Consider the following 22,932-nt stretch of genomic DNA (forward strand, 5'->3'; position numbering starts at 1 on the left):
TAATGATAAAAAAGAGAGGAAGAAGAAGAATTGAGCTATGCAAGTTAGAGAATATTGTTTGGAAGGAAAGGGGAGGTTAAATTATGAAATAGTTTTATATTGTTTGGGAGGAAAGGGGAGGATGAATTATGAATTATTTTTATATTAAAAATAAAAAGAACAAATAGAGAGTTCATAAAATTATTAATGGTGGAATTTAAGTTGGCAGTAAGGAGAGGCTTCAAAGAAGAAGATGCAGAGGGGCTACTGGATCTGATAATTTTTTTTGGTAAAAAAATATTATTTTTTAATTTGCCACATGTCACGGTATGATTTACTCTTTTTTCATATTATAGTGTTTGAAAGTCACACACTCTATATATTTTTGGGTAATGTCATTGAAGTGTCAAATAGACACACTTTGTGTATACATAAGTTGTTTAATAGGAGTATGGCCTCATTAAGGTGTCTAAACGGAAAGAGCATACAAGTTCAAGAGGCCGCTTATGTGTTTTGCCTTTTTTTATAATATATTATTGTTATTATAAATAATATGGGAGGTACTGGTGTGAGCCGTGAGATAGTGAGGATGGGGGATACCTGAAAATGATGAAGATGAGATATGTTGAAAGATGAAGAGAATATAATCGATGTGGAATATCAATTGAGGAGCTCTTCATTTTTTCTACTTTCATCTTTGAAGTCTTTCTCTCTCATTTTGTTTTAAGAAAATTATTTACTTTTCATCTGTGAAGTCTTTTTTTCTCATTTTGTTTTAAGAGAATTATTTACCTAGAGAACTTCCCAAAAATTTTGATCAGCTGCAACATGAAAATTTGAAAAATATTTTTCTCTATATAATAAATACGCTCTAGATGTACTTTATTTTGCAATATATTTGAAGGAATTTATGATTATTGAGACTTTAAAGATTATTGAGACACGACTATCATATTTCAAGAAAATCAAAATATAAAGTATAAAATAATAGAAGATGAATGAAAAAATGTGGAGCAATAATTCATATTTATTGTTGAATAAAAAGATATAGCTTCACATAAGGAAGAAAGAGATATAAATTTACTTGATTAGTTAATAAAAAGAATTGTAGTTCACCAATTTGTTGGTGAGCTACCTTCAAGTTTGTATAATATTATTTTGAATGAATTTGGAGTTAACAGAGATAACATTGTGAATAAATGGTAGTTGTAATTCGATCATAAATGGATGAACTGTCTGTTTTGATGTGTTTTTTTAGCGTGTCCGTTTTTGTGTTTAGAATTAAAAAATATTCATTTTGATGTCAGAATCATTCATAGGTTTTGATTTTGCTTGTTGTTTCTTTACCATTTCTACCGTTCATCTTTGGGATATTTTAGTCTAGAATTTGATAAAATGAAAAAATGTTGTATTCTTGTTACGCCTTTTTTGTGTTTATTTAATCAAATTATCACCAAAGATTTATCAGAAACAATCTTTCTATCTTTAAAGTAAAGTTAGATCTGCGTGCACTCTAGACTCTGACTTGATAAGATTATACACATATGTTATTATTGTTGATTTGATGGAACTATCCAACCAATTAGAAATATTGAGATACCCCAAGACAAAAGATTCTCAAAGCCCATGAGAGTGACCCTTTGAATCTATCACTTGCCAACTTGGGAGATTCATCTAATACTTCCAATGAATTGAAAGCTCCATTTTTAGTTTGATTAAAAAATTTCCATAGACTTTTTACTCTTCAAACGTCACAAGAAAATGGCCTATGCAAATCCAATTTGCTTCTTTGTTGGCTCTAAATTTGTTGACAATCATTGCTTTTATAGTAGTAAAAAGATTCTAACTTTATTGCTCTTATAAATGCTTTATTTTTGTTCAAATGTAGTTTAATAAGGAAATCCATTATCAGTTCTCTAACACATGTCTTGTATTTTACACACTGTTACATATTATTTCATAATGTATCGTATTGTATTGTATTGTTTTAATAAATACAATGGTTTGATAAATTTTATCGTTCTCCAGTGTTAAATAATATTATACACCCATAATTTGAAAGATAAATCTACCGAAAAGACGAATATGAAGTAGAGCTACTATGAAAAGAAGAGACAAAAAATGAAATATAATTATTAAATACTTTTTAAAAAAATCAAAATGTGGCAAGGCCACACATATAATTATCATAAAAACTCAAAGACTTACTAGGCCGACGAGCTAGTGTAGTAAAAAATTAAAGACAAAAATGAGAAGAAAATATTATGGTAAGACCGTGATTACATCAAATTGATCATTATTTAAAATGAGTCTTTTCATTGTTATCTAACAATTGTTTAAATTATACGATACAATAGAATTTAAATAACTATCAAAACAAACATTGTATTTAAACTAATAATATTGTAACAACCCTCCAAACAAGGTGTTACTCCTCAATTTGATAATGAAAAAATGCCATACTCTATATATGGTACTTCTTTTTTTTTGTTTTTACTTATGATGGAACCATCGTTGAAGGTTCTATCAGAAACAATCTTTCTATCTCTGTAGTATGCTTACATTCTATCTTCACCCGACCCCTACTTGGTGGGATTACACGGTCCTACTTAATGGGATTACACAGAGTATGTTAGAATATGTTATTGTTGTTGTTCTGATTGATGGAACACTCCAACCACTTAGAAATATGGAGCTACTCCAAGACAAAAAGATTCTCAAAGCAATGAAAGTGACCCTTTGAATCTTTCACTCCCAACTTGGAGATTTATCTTATACTTCCAATGAATTAAAAACTCCATTTTTAGTTTGACATAAAAAAATTTCCATAGACTTTTTGTACTTCATAACATCACAAGAAAATGTCATCTCCAATCACAATTTGCTTACTTTGTTGCCTCTAATAAATTGTTCTTTTTTTTTTCTTTTTAATCTCAAGTAGGACTACAAAGATTCTAACTTTGTTGCTTATAAATAGTTTGTTTTGTTCATATGTAGTGTAATTAATTTGGAGATTTACTATCAGTTCACTCACATATGGCTTCCTGTCCACCTTTTCAATTTTCATCAAAATATTATAGTGTTTCTGGAAATGATTGTGTGAGGCAGAGCAGCTTTTTTGGAGGAAAACCTGTTCTTAATCAGGGTGTTGGCTACTCTGTCATTCTTGGTTTTGGAGCTTTTTTTGCAATCTTCACTTCTTTCTTGGTATTTAACTTTTACCTTTATTATGCCAGTTTTTCATACTTTTCTCACTGATATAAGTTAAATCCTTCTTTTCTATTATGTAGCATAGTTTCGCTGGAATGAATGAAAGACTTTTGAAATTTGTGGTGTTAAACATGTTATGTACTTGTGTAGCGATGAAAAACTTGACAATAAGGGTAAAATGAGAAGTTTAAGTTGAATTGTTTGAAAGATGTTATTCTTTTCGGAACCAAATGGAGGAGGAGGAAATGTTGTCATATAGATTGAGACGGGGGAAGTACCTTTTTGGTGAGGGGAGAGGAAGAGGAAGAGCAAGAGGCATTCTTGTCTTTGGAGCAACTTTTTCCAAGTTTCCTTCTTTTTACAAACTTTTTTTGTGTGTAATTCTATAAGGTTTGGCTGGAAAAAAGATATGTTGGTTCGCGTCATACATCAGAATGGTTCAACACAGCTGGTAGAAATGTGAAAACAGGACTTATTGCAAGTGTAATTGTATCTCAGGTACCATGTTTTGTTGTTGCCAGATGCCAATCTAGCCAAGAATTGAAACTTTTGTGTTACTCTAAGTTACAATCAACTGAATGTGATCTCTTTTGCAGTGGACTTGGGCTGCTACAATCTTGCAAAGTTCTAATGTAGCTTGGGAGTATGGAATTAGTGGACCCTTTTGGTATGCAAGTGGAGCTACTATTCAGGTACGTCTAAAATCATATCATCCTTCGAAATTCTTGACTTCAGGAATCAGGAAGATAAATTCTTCGAGTTGTTTCTAACAGGTCCTCCTTTTTGGTGTGATCGCGATAGAGATCAAAAGAAAAGCCCCTTATGCTCATACTGTCTGTGAAATCGTAAAAGCAAGGTTTGTCATGAACTATACTAAAGATGAAGATGATTCTGCTGTATTCATATAGTCTGTTGAGTATTATTTACTCCTATTTTCAGGTGGGGAACTGCTGCGCATCTGGTTTTTCTGGGGTTTTGCTTCTTGACAAACATTATAGTGACAGCCATGTTGCTTCTTGGTGGTTCTGCTGTCGTCAATGCACTCACTGGTGTTAACATATATGCTGCAAGTTTCCTTATCCCTCTCGGTGTTGTGGTTTACACCTTGGCTGGAGGGCTAAAAGCTACATTCTTGGCTAGCTATATACATTCCGTCATAGGTATCTTATTTAAGCTCTTTGAATCAGCTTTACTCTTTTTCACGCGCTCATCTAAGAGACATTTGTGGTTGTTGATTTCAGTACACGTGGTGTTAGTCATCTTTGTGTACCTAGTATACGCTGCAAGCAGTGAACTTGGCAGCCCAAACATCGTTTACAGGCGTTTATTAGAAGTAGCAAGCAAGTCAAGAAGCTGTCAAGAGCCGATCTCTCATGTAGGACAATCTTGTGGCCCTGCTACTGGGAATTTCAAGGGGTCTTATGTTACTATGTTGAGTTCAGGTGGTCTCGTCTTTGGTATCATCAACATCGTTGGCAATTTTGGTACAGTTTTCGTTGACAATGTAAGTTTTTTTCTTTCCCTATGATATAGCAAGAAAACTAGCTTATGGTAAGTTTTCTGCAACAATCCTGATATCAGAAATATCGAAATGTTAGGGATACTGGGTAAGTGCAATTGCTGCAAGACCATCATCAACACATAAGGGCTATTTGTTGGGTGGTCTAGTTTGGTTTGCTGTGCCATTTTCCTTGGCAACATCACTAGGTCTTGGAGCACTGGCTCTTGATCTACCGATAACAGCAAGTGAGGCTAGCCACGGACTTGTTCCTCCAGCTACAGCTATTGCTTTGATGGGGAAAGCAGGATCAATTCTTCTCCTCACAATGCTCTTTATGTAAGTGCCTAATCAAGAATCACGCGTTATAAATGGTTTGTTAACTGTCAATTACATGACCTCTTCTGTATTGGTTAGGGCTGTCACATCTGCTGGTTCCTCTGAGCTTATCGCGGTCTCTTCATTATGTACGTATGACATCTATCGTACATACATCAACCCGGAAGCAAGTGGAAAACAAATCCTAAAAGTTTCAAGAGGAGTTGTCTTAGGCTTTGGCTGTTTCATGGGCATTTTAGCGGTAATTTTGAACAAGGCTGGTGTTTCTCTAGGTTGGATGTATTTAGCTATGGGAGTTTTCATAGGATCAGCTGTTCTCCCAATAGCCTTCATGCTTTTATGGCGAAAAGCAAACAGTTTTGGTGCAATCCTAGGGACAGTTATTGGCTGTTTATTAGGTATTATCACTTGGTTATCGGTCACTAAGATAGAATATGGAAGGATAGACCTTGACACAACTGGTAGAAATGCACCAATGCTAGCTGGTAACCTTGTTTCCATACTTACTGGTGGAGCTATTCACGCTGTTTGCAGCTTTTTAAGACCTCAGAATTATGATTGGGAGAGTACCAAACAGATCACTGTGGTTGAAAAGGAAAAGAGTGAAGTGCCACCTGAAGAATTCAGAGAGGAAAAACTCAACAGTGCCAAAGCATGGATAATCAAATGGGGCATCGGTTTCACATTCGTGATAGTAATTCTCTGGCCTATTCTTACACTTCCTGTGGGTAAGTCGAAAAAACTCAATGTTTCTTCAGCTTGAGTGTATAATATCACAGTATTGAGCACTCAATCTATTAACTAAGTTGCAAACATGATAATACAGGGCAATTTAGCAAGGGATACTTCACATTCTGGGCTATAATATCTATTGTATGGGGCACAGTTGGATCAGCAGTGATTATCGCTTTGCCATTGATGGAAAGCTGGAGAACAATCCAAAGTGTGCTTAATGGGATGTTTACAAATGACAGAGTTATGGGAAAATTAGAAGACTTGAACTCCAAACTGAATGCATTTATTGTAGCAATGCCTGAAGTAGAGAGGGTGTATTTACTTGAGAAAGAAAGAAGCAAGAAAAAGGAAGTAGCAGAATCTGATCAGATTGTTGCTTCACCAAGTCATTGAATTTCCAGATAAAACAAGTGTATCAGTGTGTATTTGAAGTCCAAAAAGATCCAAAGACAGCTCTTCGTCCGCAAACAAAATATTTAGATCTATACATATAAAGAGGCGAATCCAGAATTTTAAATCTGATAGATTTCAATCTTTAAAGTGTTTAGAACTGAACTCATTGTATATATTGTGTGTCAAAATAAGGCTAATCTGTCACAGATACATACTGGATTACTGTCTGTCTGTCACTTTCTGCAAAAAAATGTGAACTACATTGGGCATATTTCATGCCCAGAAAATAGTGTGCTTTTTGTCTTTACAAGTACATTCATGTCTTGTATGAATTTGCTTTAATTAGACTGTTATTGGAAGGACTCGAGATATCTTAGTCCACGAACCAAATTACTTTCCAGAAATAAATTTAGACAACATAATGACTTGTTCAAGAGAAATTTTAGCTACCTGATAACAATTTGAGATATGTCAAAAGTTGTGAAGGTTGTCATGCCAATACACATTAGCTGCAATCTTCTCATTAGCAAAAGGTAGCATGATCACACAATTTTCCCAACTGAGTTCAAACATTATAATAAAATGTTAAAACTTCCAAAAGGGGTTTATGGAAATTGTTGATTGGTTTCATCTATAAACCAAAAGACAAAATAAGAAACCCGAAAAGCAACTGTTGTAGTCCATCAGAATTCAATGTCTAACCATTTAGTGAAGTAGACACAGGTTTTCGGAGATATAATTCCATCAGGTGTACATACACTAATCCTAGGGCAAGCACCACATGGAATCGAAGCCATTGGCCCTATTGTTTTCGGACCTGAAGTAACTCCAACTGCAATTCTGTAACAAACAGATCCAATAGGAATAGAATGATATTCACCCAATCCAGTGCTCTTTACCTCTATAATGGAATCGTCTAGAACCATAGAGTTCAAGATTTCCCCGACTTGTTGACTTGTACAGCACTCAACAACTTTCCGCTTCTTCAAAAAGTCGTGGATTCCTTCCACAGTAGCAACTTTCATCATTCCAATGACTTTAAGGCACGTCTCTCTAAGAACGGTTATGAATTCCTTGTCAAGTTTTCCCTCGGAATACCATGCTCCACCAGTCAGTTCCTCGGAAGGTTCATACTCAACAGCCATGTAATACTTCTTTGCCTTATTTTGGATACTAGGGACTTTTTTAATCAAGTTCTTCTTCACCAATGAAGTAAGGCATTTATCGACAAGAGCTGGTGCGATGTTTGCCTCTTTTTTCACATCTGCTACCCAGACACCCTGATTTTTTTTACTTTTGACCACATTGAGCACTACAAGCTCAGCATCTACAAGTCCCTGAGTAGATGAATCCGGTCTTTTCCGCTTCAAGGCGGCTGCTTCACTTGATCGACTCATCTTTCTGAGCACAAGAAGAGTAAATTAAAACAAACCCAACACATCGATAATCTCTTAAACTTGCAATTGATACAAATTGCAGTTCGAGGTATACTTGCAAATTTAACATTTGTACATATTCCGCCTTAAAATTGCAATTGAAACAAATCATAATCCAAGCGTGTGAACGAAATTCAAACTCATAAATTTAAGAGTTGTATAGATTACGCCTAAAAATAAACGTGGAAGAATGGAGTAAGCAAATTAGAACTGGAACATACATATGAGAGAGACTTACAGGGAGTGACGGAAGAGGAGTCACCGACTCTAAATTGCTGATGCCGCCGTCGCCGGCCGGAGGAGTTTGCACAGCACAAACTACTGGTAGATTGTGGGTAATTTTGAACGGGGAGAGAGAGGGTTCAGGGGAGTTAATTTTGGGTTTTGATTCTTTCAATTTTGGTTTGACGGTTCATTAAGCGTATAGCCCTAATTATTTTGGTCATTAAATAACTTAAGGAAACCTGTGGTACGCGGTGCGTTTTGATTTCATGATTTGAAATTATAAGATAAAATTAAAGTTTTTGAATTTTGATATGTAATTTCATGAGATGCAATTCCTAAAGTTCTCCAAAAAAAATTTAATTTGAGAATTTCATATAACAATTTTAAACACAAAATTGACTCATAAATTATTCTTCTTTTTAATTAAAAAACAAAATTACCTTGTAATATCTATATAACCTTTTATGAAAATATCAAAAGAGTGATGAAATATATACGAAATATTAATATGATGATATTGATCAAACAAAAAACTTAAAATAAAGAACAGTACACTATAATTCAGGTTCAATTTTAATTTTTTTTATTGAATTAAAGTCCAAAAGTTGGATATTCCCAACTTATGACTTTATGCTTATAAAAGCTACTTGAAAAAAAGTCAATCCAAACACGAGTTGTAGTCAAGTCCATGAGTCTCTGAAGTTACAATTTCATTAGCTACAATGGTTTGTTACATATATTTTACAAGAGAATTCCATACAAATTGAAAACAAGAAAAAAAGACAGATGGTATTCATTCTGTCCCCCAAATCTGTCCCTCACCAAGAAGCCTTACATTCTATTTTGGCTTCTTGTTGGACAATGCAAGAAGTTGGTTTGAATCTTGTTGAGTCTTACAAGGACATCTTTCATACTGACTCTCTCTTGAGGTGATTCAGATGTACATTGTAAGGCCAATTCCATAACCAACTTAATGCAAGTTTCTTTGGATGAAAACTGCTCATCCTGTCTTGAGTATAGATTAGCATCCACTACATCCATCACTCTATCGGGGAATGATTCAAACACCCATCTCTTCAAGCTGAGCTCTCCAACGAAAAGATCGTCCATGGGCTTCTTTCTAGTAAATGTTTCCATTAACATGATACCATAGCTGTAAACATCTCCCATGGTTGACACTAAGCCTTCTGATCCGTATTCTGCAAACATACGCCATATATTTATCTTCTTAATCAATAGCAAAGATGAATCGTGTTGTTTCTTAACTACACAACAAGACAAATTAACATTATTTAACATAAGAAAGACTTGATAACAGTTGTATACCTGGTGCCATGTAGCCAATAGTGCCTAACGTCTTCGTTTGTGCTATCAATTTATCAGCGGTCATAAGTTTGGATATACCAAAGTCACTGACTCTTGCAACCATGTCTCCATCCAAAAGTATGTTACTTGGTTTTAGATCACAGTGTACAACAACAAAAGAATGACCTCCATGTAAATATTCCATTGCAGAAGCCACATCAATCATGACCCTCAATCTTTGGTTTAAATCGAAAAAGTTGTTGTGAGAGTAAAGCCAAGCATCAAGGCTTCCATTTGGCATGTACTCTAGAACCAATGCTTTAAAATCAAGATTAGCACAACTGCTTATCACCTTAACAAGATTTCTATGGCGAATGTTGCGCAAAATCTCACACTCCAAATCAAATCTTCTAAATGCATCTTGTACTTCCGTGTTGAAAACCTTCACAGCAACAATAATTCCATCTTGGAGTGTCCCTTTGTACACTAGACCAAGACCTCCCCTGCCAATCAAATTGGCTTCATCAAAGTTGTTTGTCCCTCGAACAACTTCATAGTAAGAGATCCTCTGATGGGATTGACCAATCAAATCTGGTATAGGAAGTTGTCTGCTTCTTTTTCGGTATTTCAGAAACCAAACCATGAAAATAGTTGTGATTACTAATGCTACTGCAACTGATGCAAGAACAAAAGTTAAAGCCCTCCTTTTGTTTTTACTTTTCATGCCACCAGTTCTGCATTCCGCCACATTGAATTGAGACGGTCCACACAATTCAGCATTCCCCATGAAAGATTCAGCTGTCAAATTTGCTAAAGGTCCTCCATTTGGAATCTTACCAGTGAGTGCATTGAAAGACACATTAAGATAGCTAAGTTGTTTAAGATTCACCAGAGACTCGGGGATCATACCTGAAAGGTTATTTCCGGATAAATCCAAGTATGCAAGAGCAACCAGGTATCCGAATGATTGAGGTATACGACCTTCAAAATTATTCATCGACAGAGAAAGAAATACCAAATTCTGTAGTTGTCCCATTGTGCTTGGAATTTCTCCTGAGAATTGATTTCTTGATAAATACAAATTTCTTAGACTCTTCGAACTTCCTATTCCTAAAGGCAGAGAACCATTGAGAAAATTGGAGGACAAACTGAGAGTTGATATACCGATGTTACTCCAAAAATTTGGAGGAATATTGGAACTCAGTGCATTGGAATCCAAAAAGAGTTCTCTTAAAGAAGAAAGACTTCCCAAACAACTTGGTATTTCACCTGAAAGCTGATTTTCACTCAAGCCAAGTAGAAATAAGACCTCCATATTGCATAAGCTTTCTGGTATGGTACCATTTATTTTATTTTCCCGAAGTGTCAACTTCTGCAATTTGCCCATGTTTCCCAATTCATGAGGAATTGAACCACTCAAACCATTCTTTTCAATGCCTAACCAAACCAAGTTACTCAACTTACTGATTTCAACAGGGATTTCACCTGTGATATCGTTTCCAGAGGCGAGGAATGTTTCAAGAGAATTAGACCAATTACTGAAGGCTAAGGACTTTGGAAAAGTTCCTCTTAATAAATTATATCCTAGTTGTATACGCTTCAAGTGCTTGCAGCTCGATAGCGAAGTAAGGAAACCTAATTCCCTTGTGGAGGGATCATTTGTCAGTTGATTCCACTGCAAGTTGATCACTTGAAGCTGCTGTAAATTTCCAAGATTCATCGGCACATCCCCACTAAAAAAATTGTGGCCCAAATCAAGGAAAGTGAGCTTGGAGACATTACAAATGGAGATAGGAATTTTCCCACTAAATTGGTTCAACCCAAGATAAAGGCCGGTAAGATTTGGAAAGTTATGGGCGAAGTTAGAAGGTAGAGTTCCAGAAAGATCATTCACTGCAAGTGCGATCTGTTCTAACCCAGAAATGTTATAGAGAGAGTTAGAAATTTGACCTGATATATTGTTTGAACCAAGATATATTTCCTTCAGATTAACAAGTTCTGCAAATGCTGTAGGAATGTTTCCATGAAGATTATTAGCACCAATATCTATCATCACCAATGTCGACAAATTCCCCATTGTAGGTGGAAGATTTCCGACCAATTCATTATTTCGAAGACTTAGATGTTGAATTGCTGGAAGATTCTGAATTTCACTTGGTATGTTTCCTGAAAGTTATATCACATTTTTGGAGCTGTTAGACACTTAACAACCAAGTTCTTTATCTTGTAATATAAGGAGAAATAGATCAAACTTAGGATAATTCTATGAACCAGCAACTTTCATTAAAGCATTTCATTTATGTTTTAACAAAGAGAACTCAACGAGTCAAATTAGTTTAAGATACAATATTTACTTTCTTAAACTCTGTGTCAAGTCAAAACGAGACAAAAATTTTGAAACGGAGGGAGTATTACTTTTCTGAGGTTATAACGCAGACATATATGGCCTATGTTGAAAATGATTTGTTTCAATAAGGGGTTGCTAGTTGATGGTTGCTCTTATGGTCTTTTTAAAACATTCTGTATTAGTTAAACGCTCCATATAGAGAGAGTTACCTGTCAATTTATTCCATCCAAGATACATATCTTGAAGCTTTGACATGTTCCACATGTCTCGGGGTAAATTTCCTATTAATTAAGATACAATATCAGGAAAAAAATACAATTATCGATTCAAGAAGAAGGAAAAAAAAGGAAATGAGAAGTACAACTTAGTTAAATTACCTGTGAATCTGTTATAAGACAAGGACAGAGCTAAAAGTTGGGTGCATTTATCTAAATGACTCGGAAGTTCACCCACTAAGCTATTTTTATCCATGAATAAATATTGCAGCATTGGGAGATTACTGCACATGTCATTTGGCAAATTCCCACTAAGATCATTCAAATTTAAATCAACGATCTTTAAAGAAGAGATATTGAAGATAGACGATGGAACATATCCATATAGGTCATTATCAGAAAGATCCAGCACTTGAAGCCTCGAGAGCAATCCAAGGCTTTGTGGGATTTCACCGGTGAGATTATTCATTTGCAAGGACAAGTACTTGAGTCTCGTTAGACGTCCAAGTTCATTTGGAATTACACCATTAAAAGTGTTATTGCCAAAATCCAAGAAACTAAGGAAGGAAAGGTTCCCTATTTCTTTCGGAATGGAGCCTCTCAATCTTAGACTCTTGAGGTTTAGTGAGACAACTCTATGATGCCGTGGGCTACAAGAAACACCAATCCAACTGCAAACTTCAGTCCCTTGTGTCCAGTTTTTTGACAGAGTTTCATCGAGGTCATTGGTTATTTGTTTTATGAAGGCTAACAGAGCGGATTCATCAGTAAAGTTTGTCCTTGAAGAAGATATATTGATGCAGTAGATTAGTAAAAGGAGGCCCGTCATCACGACCCTTGCCATCATTATTATGTTAAGAACCAAAGTATTTGATAGGGGTATGAAGGACATTAAAATGCGAAAGCAGAAAAGAGGCTCTTAATATGCATTTCCTCCTTTCAGGTATCCAACTTTATATAATGATCGTCCCTTGGATACAACCGCCTTTTGTGTAATTCAATTAAAAACATCTTGACTTTGAATGTTAGAAGGGGAAAAACTCAAATATGTCATCGAACTTAACAAAATGGCCTTATATATGCCACTCGTTATAGTTGGACATAAACATGCCACCGGCGTTACCATTTTGGCCATATATTCCATTACCTGCTACTATAAGATTTTGCTATGTAGCATTATCTAAACCCTTCATTACTTACCACCACCACCCCTCTCACATAGTCACTCCCTTTTATGAGTGACATATGCGATCCATTTCATTTAATGCAGTGGCATATTTGAGCGTTCTCCCAAGGTCCCATCGCATCCCAACCACTATAACACCCCAAATTTTAACACGAAAAGACATACATACTCTTCATTCACACGCTCGTATGTCCTTCCACAACCAGCTACACCTCAGTAGTGTACTCTCTTTTAAACCAGTCTTATTACAAAAATATTTTTTCTGTCCTTTTCCTACAACCCCCACATACAACTACTGTAACACCTCAAATTCTATCATGAAAACACATACATACTCTTAATTCACACACTCGTATATACTTTCCATATCCAAATATACCTCATTACTGTACTACTCTCTTTTAAGCTCGTCTTTTTTTTCTTTTTCTTTATTCTGAAACTAATTTTATGTCCTTTTCCCAAGCCACAACTACGTCCCAACTACTATAACGCCCCAAATTCCACCACGAAAATTCATACATACTCTTAATTCACACACACAAATGTACTTCCATCTCATTAGTGGACTCATTTTTAAGCCCGTGTATTTTTTTACTTACACAGACATGTGTTTTTTCTTTTATCTTTAAGAGCCGTAATGTACGTGAAATTTGTGAATGATGTAAAATAGGATAAGATTCATAATCCAATTAAATAAGAGAGTATACTTTTTCCATATAAAATAATTGTGTTATAGTATAAGGAACAAACTTGTCCTTACAAGTTTGTTACATTTATTACATAAAATCAGAAAACACAGATGCTTAAATAGGAATATATATGATTCTAAAAGGTTGAATGTCATGCATCAAATGATAAAACAGAAAAACAATATTGAACTTAACAAAATGGTTCACAAATGCCACTCGTAAAGGACATAACATAGCAGGATGAAGGTTATTGAACAGCTTATCGTTCTATCACCATCCTTATAGAGGCAACTTGTTAGATCCAAGTTTAGCTTAGTGTATTTATGGTATATATATAAAGTCAAACTCTATAACATGTAGGCCATTTGTACTTCAACTCAAAACTTAAGTTCTACTCAGGAGGGAATTAGATTGAGGCCATTAAAGATTGGTAGTGATAGAGCAAATTGATAAAGTCTTAACCTAAAGCCCTGATGACATAATCTGATTATTTGTGAAATTATTGAAGTGTAGTTGTTGTATGTTATAATCTCATAATTAAGCTTACTAGAAATTCTGAAATCTACATAAAGTCTGCTGTTAGGCCAATAATAATGGACAAACTAATGCATTAATCTTATTAAGACCTGTATCGGTGATGAAAGTCGTAGCTACTCAAACTGGAGTTGGTATGTAGAGGATGTGTCAATGTCTTTGTAGACTTGTAGTTTGACATCTTAAACAACAACTTGTAGACAAAAATGAATTATAATTCAGCAATTGGCAAGACTTTAACTGAAAATAAGAAATTGTAGAATTAGCTGCCAATTATACCAAACACCAGCCCTCAATGCAATTCCAAATATCTATCTTGATAAATATTTGTACCTGTTTAAACAAATCTGAAACTTGTATTTGCTACTATTTCTATGAACTTGACTTAACAGTTAGCAGCTTAGCATATATTGCAGAATGCATAGTTTTAGACTGTGTATTTGAGATCATAACTCTGAAAATATTGTACCGTGGATAAGACTGTGTACAATATAGCCTTGTCTGATCACAGTGCACCGCATTTCGCAGTTCTACTGCGTTTGACATCAAATGATAAACTTTAGTTCTTAGATTGAATTAAGTAAGGAAATCTCAATAACTCATTTGATCATCTATATGAAATCATCTTGTCGATGAGGTTCGATACACAGTGAAAACTTTTATGGTGTATAAGGTATGCCATGTAATAGTTGTATGAAGAATATTTTTAATAGAAAAAAATATATTTATAGGTCTCGTGTCTTTTCAACCTCTCCTTTTCTTTTCTCACTCCTCCATCCCGCCTTTTATTTACCTCTCTCTTTAATTTGATATATTTTATTACATAAATTTAAAATAATACAACAACAATATTAAAGAAAAAAATAGTACTATATTAAAGTTAGCATTTCATTATTTCTTAAATTAATATTTATTTTCCTTGTCTTTTTTGTAGCTCATAATACTCATTAATCAAAAATCAAATCAAGATAAATATATTGATACTAATTTAAATTTGAAGTCAAATACTTGCGTCCTTAAAAAAGTTAAACTAAGAAATGTACACTTAACCTCATATAAAGTTAATTGTTTTAATTTTAGCATAAACATAAATAGTTATTTAAATTATACTCCCTCAGTCCGAAATTATTTGTCATGTTGCGCTTTTCTAAAGTCAATTTGACTAATTTTTTAAGTTAAATTATATCACATTAATTCGATATTTTAAACAAAAAAATTAGATATTCTAAAACTATATGAAAAGTACTATAAATTGCAATTTTTTGCATATTAATATGATGAAAAGTTACATCTTAAAATGTTAGTCAAAGTTTTTATAGTTTGACTCTAAAAATAGAAACCATGACAAACAATTCCGGGTGGAGGAAGTATTAATCAATTCTTTTTTTTTCATTTTACTCTCTCCATCATTTTAGTCGACTGTTTTTTTTCTCAAATTTCAAGCTATAAGATATATATATATATATATATATATATATATATATATATATATATATATATATATATATATATATATTTTCATATGCTAACATGATAAAAATTGCAACTTATAGTATTTTTGGTTGAATTGCAACTTATGTTGGAGGGATTATTTATGAACAAACATTATAGGTTGTAGTTCTTATGTTAATATCACAAAATAAAAATATACTTTAAAATATCAATTAAATTTTACATTGCTTCATTTCAAGAATAAACAATATCATATAATTAAGATAGTACAAAAACTTTTCTAATTACGTGTCAAAAATACTTATGCTCTTTCCACTATATTTTCTTGTGAATATTTCATGATTTATACTCCTTTCGTTATTCATATTAGTTATTTATTTTTTCTTTACGGACTCTTTATGAAATTATAAATAAAAAGAATACTTTATTAATTTACTCCTTTAGAATTGTTGTTGCAATTTTACAAATTTTGTTTATATTTTTAGAACAATTAATTATTAGTGTAATAAAAATAAAAATAAAAATAAAAATAAAATTTAACTTGTCAATTGACATATAATTTTTAATAATTATTTTTAAAAATATAAATAATTAATACATGAAAGAAAAATATATCAAATGTTCAAAGTACAATGAATTAGACTAATTTCACATTTTTTATAAATAAAATTATTTTATTTTATTTTTAAAAAAAAGAGATGTTGAAAAATTAAATATTTCAATGAGTAAAAATTAAAAGGAAGAGAGAGAAATGAATTTGGCCTATTTTTCTGAAAATGAGACCCAGTAATTCACTTGGCAAATTCTAAGTGGAATCTCATACAACTTATATCTGTCAGATCATATCTAATTATCTATCTCTCATCCATTAATAAAAAATTTCGATTCACATAACATATTATGTTATAATATACATATACACATAATATACATTGTGTTGTGAGATAGATATACAAAATATATTATGTTGTAAATTAGCTATGTATACAATATACTGATGTCCAAGTATAAAGTCTGCTATATTTAGCTGATCAAAGGAGTTATTGCAATGCATTGGTGAGAATAGTGGCAAAAGTTCATGTTTGTTACTTTTGTGCTTTACATGCCCAAAGGGCTTGAAAATGTTGTAGCCATATTGTTTCACCAGCACCATTAGTCAGTGTTAGATGACCTTTCTAAGGATAACCTGAAAACAGAATGAAGCACTTAGCATTATTGACTAAGCTTTGGAAGGTATATTAAGACTGGTGGAGGCGATCGAGGTATTGAATTCTGCTATAGGTCGCAAAATCTTCATGGTTTATTATCAAGCACTAACTTGATTCTCATTTATTGATGATTCAAGGTTATTATTAGGAATTAGGAAAGTCTATTTGGCTCGGAGCATTGATTTCCCATAACGAATAGGGTGAGGCCGGGAAAGAGGTGTCAGAAATGCAATGACTCTAAAAAATATCATGTGATTTAGTGATCTGCTTATTCAAATTCAATGTGTAGTTTATTTTCATTTCATAATCATCATGTCATATTGTAATTTACTTATTTAAGTTCTAAGTTCACTTTTTTGGTATAAATATCAGACTAAGCATATATTTACCAAGTTCAGAAAAAAAAGCAGTGAGACTATGATAAATCTTCGATGATAACATTTTATTGATTGATGCTTCAAAAAAAGGAAAAAAAAAACAAGAAGAAAAATGATATACCTACATAAAGAATTATTACGTATAAAGAAGAACATACACCAGACGAGCTTTCCAAAATAATTGAAACGGAATATTTTCAATCTCTTAGTTCTATGTACTAATCCAACTTTTTGTGCCCGTGAACACAATGTGACAGATCCACAATAGATCCATTTAGTTTGTCACAGCATTCTGCAGAAATTGATTTAGGATCTTCTTGAGTCGCAGAGTAATATCTTCCATGCAGATTCTCTCTTCCGGCAAATCATTTGTGCATTCAAGAGCTAATTCCATGATTGATTTGAAGCACCTCTCTTTGGAAGTAAAATTTTCTTTGTCCAGTGAAAATAGATTAATGTCCACTACATCCACCAATCGGTCTGGAAATGATTGGCAGATCCATCTTTTCAAGGTGAAGTCTCCAACGAATAGATCATCCACGGGGCTCTTTCTTGTAAAAGTCTCCATTAACAAAATACCAAAGCTATAAACATCTCCCTTGGTTGATACTTTGCCTTCTGACCCATACTCTGCAAAAAAGAAAAAAAACGAACCACAAATCATTAATGAAAATAATTAACATCATTTGAAATTTTCAAATGAACTTGGTAATAACATTTACCTGGTGCCATGTAGCCGATAGTACCCAAGGTCTTGGTATGTGCTATTAGTGTCTCAGATGCTAGAAGTTTGGATATCCCAAAGTCACTCACTTTTGCCACCATATCTCCATCCAAAAGTACGTTACTTGGTTTCAAATCACAATGGACGACTACAAACAAATGACCTCCATGTAAATACTCCACAGCAGAAGCCACATCAATCATCACCTTTAGTCTTTGAGTTATATCCAAAAATTTGTCAGTAGAGTGAAGCCAACATTCGAGGTTTTCATTGGGCATGTACTCTAGCACCAACACTTTATAATCGAAATTGGCACAACTACTTATCACCTTAACAAGGTTTCTGTGTCGAATGCTACGTAAAACTTGACACTCCACTTCAAAACTCCTAAATGCATGTTGCAGTTCTGTATTGAATACCTTTGTTGCCACAACCATTCCATCTGCAAGTGTCCCTTTGTACACCAAACCAAGGCTCCCCCTTCCAATCAAGTTTGCTTCATCAAAGTTGTTTGTCCCTTGAGAAATATCATAGTACGAAATCCTCTTATGTACCTGACCAAATGTATCAACTAGAGGAAGTTCCGTACTCCTTTTTCGGCATTTCAGAAACCAAATGATGAAAATGGTCGTGACTACAACTCCTGAGGAAACTGATGCAAGAACAGAAGTTAAGACTCTACTCTTTCCTTTTCTTTCAAGACTAGTGACTCTGCATTGCATCACACGGAAGCGTGATGATCCACATAATGCAGGGTTACCCATGAATGATTCAGCTGTAAAATTTACGAATGGCCCTCCATCTGGAATTTCACCCATGAGCCCATTGAACGAGACATTGAAATACATGAGATGTTCAAGATTCCTCAAGGACTTGGGGATCATGCCTGATAAATTGTTGCTAGATAGATCCAAATATTCCAGTGAAATTAAATCTTCAAATAATTCAGGTATAGGGCCATCCAACATATTCTTTGACAACGAAAGGCTAACCAAGTTTTGTAGTTGGCCGATTGTACTAGGTATCTGACCAGAGAACTGATTGCCAGATAAATTTAACATCCGCAAACTCCTTGTGTTTCCCATTTCTACCGCAAGAGATCCATTCAGCAAATTAAAGGACAAATCGAGAACTGAAAGATCTTTGTTTCTCCAAAAAGTTGATGGAATATGGGAAACTAGTGCATTGGAATCTAAGTAGAGTTCTCTTAAAGAAGAAATATTTCCAAAGCAACTTGGTAATTCTCCAGAAAGTTGATTTTTGCCCAAGATAACTTGGTACAAGTTTTCCATGCTACACAAGCTAGTTGGTATAATTCCATCTAAATTGTTTTTCTCTAGGCTAAATCTTTTCAAATTCCTCAAGTTCCCCAAATCTTGAGGAATAGATCCTATAAGCTTATTGTCTCCCAAGCTTAACCACTCCAGGTTCCTGAAGTTACTGATGTTAGGTGGTATTTTTCCTCTGATACCACTATTAGTGGCAATGAAATATTCAAGGGAAAAGGACCAGTTGCCTGATCCTAAGGACTTTGGAAGACTTCCATTAAATTGGTTACTTCCTATTTGAACTGTCTTCAGATACTTGCAATTAGATAATGATGTAAGAAAACTTAACTCGCCTGTAGATGGATCATTCGTCAATTGATTAAATTGCAAGCTGATGAATTGAAGCTGTTGTAGCTTTTCAAGATTCATAGGTACAGGTCCACTGAACAGATTGCGACCAAAATCAAGCTGGATAAGCTTGGTGGAATTCACAATGGAAGTAGGAATCAGCCCGGTAAATTGGTTGTTCCCAAAATAGAGGCCGACAAGATTTGGAAGGGTATGGCCTATGTTTGAGCGAAGTGTTCCCGAGAGCCCATTTCCTACAAATGAAATCCTTTCTAGTCCAGAAATGTTATACATAGGCCCTGGAATTTCACCCGATAATCTGTTTTGACCAAGAAACAATTCTTTCAAATTTGCAAGATCTTTGAATTCTTGTGGAATGCCACCATGTAGACTGTTTTCACCTAGGTCTATCACCTCTAGATTTGACAAATTTCCCATAGATGGTGGAAGAATTCCTACCAAATTGTTCCGTGGTAGACTTAATCTTCGAATTGCTGATAGGTTATCAATTTCACTTGGGATATGTCCTGTAAAATATATATTAAATTGTGTAGTTACAACACTGAACGTACAATATTGTGTAATAGAATTAGAATCACGGATAGTTTGGCAATCAATGTATTCTGTTTCAACGTCCTGCTGAAGACGAACAATAACAAGCCTAAGAAAGGTTTTTTGTTAATTAGGGCATTTAAATTTCATATTAGCAACATGAGAACTATTCATTTACTTTTGCTATTCTCTTTTCCTCCTTATATGGTAACTGAAGAAAGGAAACTTGAACTATATTTGGTCGTCAGTCAATTATCTATACTAAGATGGATGTGTGAGTCACTTGAGATGAGACATTAGAAACTACCATAGTTAGCAATTGGTTAAGTAGCTCTGAGATAGTTCAGTCTTACATAGATCTCTAGTCTGCAGGTATGAGGTATGAAACTATATGGTGATTGGATTTGTGCAAAAAAGGAACATGGTAGATCTAAAATCACATGGGAGAAAGTTGAAAGAAAGACCAACTATCTGTTAGAATCCATTTTGACTCAGCGAAAAGTAGAGCAAAATGGAATAGTAAGATTCGTAAAGGTGATACCAACTAGTTGATATTAAAGCTTAATCATGTTGGTATCTCCAACTTACTCAATGTTCGTTGGGATGATTTTAATTGTTAGTAATTTGTACGGTAACAGAAAATATAGAGAAATTTTAATGTTAGAAAACTTAAATTATTGAACCTTAGACAGAGATGGGACTAAATGGATTAACGCGGATAATGAGGATTCACATAGTAGACACAAACTAGCATTGAGCTGATGTAGTAGTAGTCATTGTTGTTTGAAAATGAATATCAAAGAGCTATATGAACAATTTTTGCTACTACTACAACTTCTAATCAACTAGAAATTATTAGACTTAGAACCAAGATACCTGTTATGTTATTCCATCCAAGATATAATTCTTGAAGCTTTGTCAAATTCCACATGTCTCTTGGCAAACTTCCTGTTAATACATATACGAATACAATCAGATAACCTCATAACATTGTAGAAGGATTAAATGATTCTGAATCAAGTATATATAGTCCAAGAATTGAATTAGCATTATGAATTACCTGTGAGCTGATTATATGACAGGGAAAGGTAAATAAGTTGTGTGCATTGATTCAGCTCACTTGGGATTTGTCCTGCTAATTGATTTTTTGAGAGAAATAAACCTTGCAGATTTGGAAGCCTAGCACAAAATCCCCTTGGGAGATTTCCGCTAATCCGATTAAATCCCAAATCAATGATCTTTAAGGAAGACACATTGGAAATGGAAAACGGAACATTTCCAAATAAATCATTTTCAGAAAGATCAAGAACTTGAAGCCTTGTGAGAAATCCAAGGCTTTCTGGGATTTGATCAGTGAGATTATTCATTTGCAAAGACAAGTAGTTTAAACGCCTCAGGTTCCCGATTTCATCAGGGATTTGTCCATGGAAACTGTTGTTTCCAATGTCAAAAAAGTTAAGGAAGGAGAGGTTCCCAATTTCTTTTGCTATTGAACCTCTAAATCCAAAGCTTTTGAGGTCTAATGATGTCACTCTTTTATGCTTTTTACTGCAAGATATGCCTATCCACTTGCAAATGTGAGTCCCTCTTGTCCAGTTTTTTGACAACGTTCCGTTAGGGTCTGAAGTTATTTGAGCTTTGAAAGCTAAAAGAGCAGCCTCATCAGTTGAAATATTTGATGCATTCGTAACTGAGAGGTACATTAACAAAACTAGGATTGCTATAATCATGGTCCTGGAAACCATTTTGTGCAACTGCTTTAGCACCTACTTGTGTAGGAAATTAGTAAGTGCCTGAGTTTTTCTTTTTCAAATGCCATCTATATATACTGTTTATACTTCTAATATATACGTAATATGTTTGAAACATTCTCTCTTTTATTTTAATTTTTTGTATGTTGGTGAACTTGACTGCAATTCATTGCTATAGGGAATTATTGGTTGTGGAATTCTGTGGTGGTAATTAAATATAATTTACTTGGATTTATTATATTCATGATTCAAGAAAAGAATAAAACCAAATCACTGACTAAACTGTTGTAGTTTTATGCTATATAGTAATAATGTCTTCATTCAAATGTATATAACCTCCCGCCGAATAGATGTTTTACCAAAGAATATCAAATCCGCAAATCTAACATGTAATGTATGTTTCAACGTGAATTCAATAGCTTTTGTCTATACCTTTTATATATATATTAAGAATTCGCTAACATGAATTTGTGTCTTGATTAAATGAAATTCTTGCTCTTCTCATGAATTATTATGAAGAACATTTGTAACGGGAGGAAATGGTAAAAAGAGAGTCAGTTTGACTTGACCTCACTCAAGACTTTTTCTAAATTTGACAAAAAATATGTGATGATTAGAAACTTGAATTAGTAAATTGCATGGCATCAGTATACACGAGGCAGAATCATTCAAAGATACTTTTGTGAGTATATAAGTTAGTTTTGTTTGCGCTCTATTCTTTAGAAAACATTTAATCAAATAATTCAAGTTATTATTAAAATATATTATCTATGAGAATATGAGAATCTTTAGAAAGATTTGCTGTATCTCTCTGTTGAGAGTGATATATTTGTAACTTCTATTGCAGAATCTAGTACAGATAGTCAATATTATTTTTTTTATATAAATAAAAAAAAGTCAAAAGACATCTGCATGGTTATGTTTTACTTTGAAGGAGTCTCTACCTTTATTCAATACGAGGCTATTTTAATTGAATTGGTGAAAAAATTCTTATATAGAAAAAAAAATTATGTTGTTCGGACTTTTTGAAAATGTCAATGTAGGCATGTTGAATTCGCCAAAAGTAGGGTATTTTTGGAAAATTCGACACGGGTGGGGTATCAAAAGTGAAGAGTCCGCGCAACTAAGAAAAAAATTAGAAAGCTCCGGTATTTCAAAAGA

The 22,932-nt window shown here is 33.8% G+C and overlaps 5 protein-coding genes across 6 annotated transcripts; 1 reads left to right on the forward strand and 4 right to left on the reverse strand.

Annotated features, from left to right (window-relative positions):
- Positions 1 to 2,691: 2,691 nt before the first annotated feature.
- LOC101248998 (urea-proton symporter DUR3) lies at positions 2,692 to 6,441 on the forward strand. Its single transcript, XM_004245951.5, has 9 exons — positions 2,692 to 3,186; positions 3,580 to 3,687; positions 3,786 to 3,881; positions 3,963 to 4,045; positions 4,129 to 4,349; positions 4,431 to 4,693; positions 4,788 to 5,026; positions 5,105 to 5,754; positions 5,853 to 6,441. Exons 1-9 carry the CDS (start codon positions 3,016 to 3,018, stop codon positions 6,152 to 6,154), a joined length of 2,133 nt encoding a protein of 710 aa, XP_004245999.2. The 5' UTR covers positions 2,692 to 3,015; the 3' UTR covers positions 6,155 to 6,441.
- A 191-nt stretch (positions 6,442 to 6,632) lies between these two features.
- On the reverse strand, positions 6,633 to 8,130 carry LOC101248509 (uncharacterized). Of its 2 annotated transcripts, none has more exons than XM_004245949.5 (2): positions 7,829 to 8,130; positions 6,633 to 7,555 (listed from the first exon to the last, which is right to left on the reverse strand). In XM_004245949.5, the coding sequence occupies exon 2, from the start codon at positions 7,549 to 7,551 to the stop codon at positions 6,838 to 6,840; it is 714 nt and encodes a 237-aa protein (XP_004245997.1). In that variant the 5' UTR covers positions 7,552 to 7,555; positions 7,829 to 8,130; the 3' UTR covers positions 6,633 to 6,837. The 2 variants fall into 2 exon arrangements, with proteins under 2 accessions (XP_004245997.1, XP_025888153.1); XM_026032368.2 differs by having other exon boundaries at positions 7,812 to 8,011.
- A 379-nt stretch (positions 8,131 to 8,509) lies between these two features.
- LOC101244698 (probable LRR receptor-like serine/threonine-protein kinase At3g47570) lies at positions 8,510 to 12,750 on the reverse strand. Its single transcript, XM_019215104.3, has 4 exons — positions 11,845 to 12,750; positions 11,677 to 11,748; positions 9,142 to 11,286; positions 8,510 to 9,014 (listed from the first exon to the last, which is right to left on the reverse strand). The coding sequence occupies exons 1-4, from the start codon at positions 12,572 to 12,574 to the stop codon at positions 8,647 to 8,649; spliced, it is 3,315 nt and encodes a 1,104-aa protein (XP_019070649.2). The 5' UTR covers positions 12,575 to 12,750; the 3' UTR covers positions 8,510 to 8,646.
- A 4,422-nt stretch (positions 12,751 to 17,172) lies between these two features.
- Positions 17,173 to 19,997, reverse strand: LOC101244406 (probable LRR receptor-like serine/threonine-protein kinase At3g47570). Its single transcript, XM_069288229.1, has 2 exons — positions 17,851 to 19,997; positions 17,173 to 17,758 (listed from the first exon to the last, which is right to left on the reverse strand). Exons 1-2 carry the CDS (start codon positions 19,904 to 19,906, stop codon positions 17,403 to 17,405), a joined length of 2,412 nt encoding a protein of 803 aa, XP_069144330.1. The 5' UTR covers positions 19,907 to 19,997; the 3' UTR covers positions 17,173 to 17,402.
- Positions 19,998 to 20,861: 864 nt separating this feature from the next.
- On the reverse strand, positions 20,862 to 21,765 carry LOC109120915 (LRR receptor-like serine/threonine-protein kinase EFR). The gene is made up of 2 exons (XM_019215178.3): positions 21,081 to 21,765; positions 20,862 to 20,968 (listed from the first exon to the last, which is right to left on the reverse strand). The coding sequence occupies exons 1-2, from the start codon at positions 21,763 to 21,765 to the stop codon at positions 20,862 to 20,864; spliced, it is 792 nt and encodes a 263-aa protein (XP_019070723.3).
- Positions 21,766 to 22,932: the final 1,167 nt, after the last annotated feature.

This window comes from Solanum lycopersicum, chromosome 8 (assembly GCF_036512215.1).
Source record: "Solanum lycopersicum chromosome 8, SLM_r2.1".
Lineage (NCBI taxonomy): Eukaryota > Viridiplantae > Streptophyta > Magnoliopsida > Solanales > Solanaceae > Solanum > Solanum lycopersicum.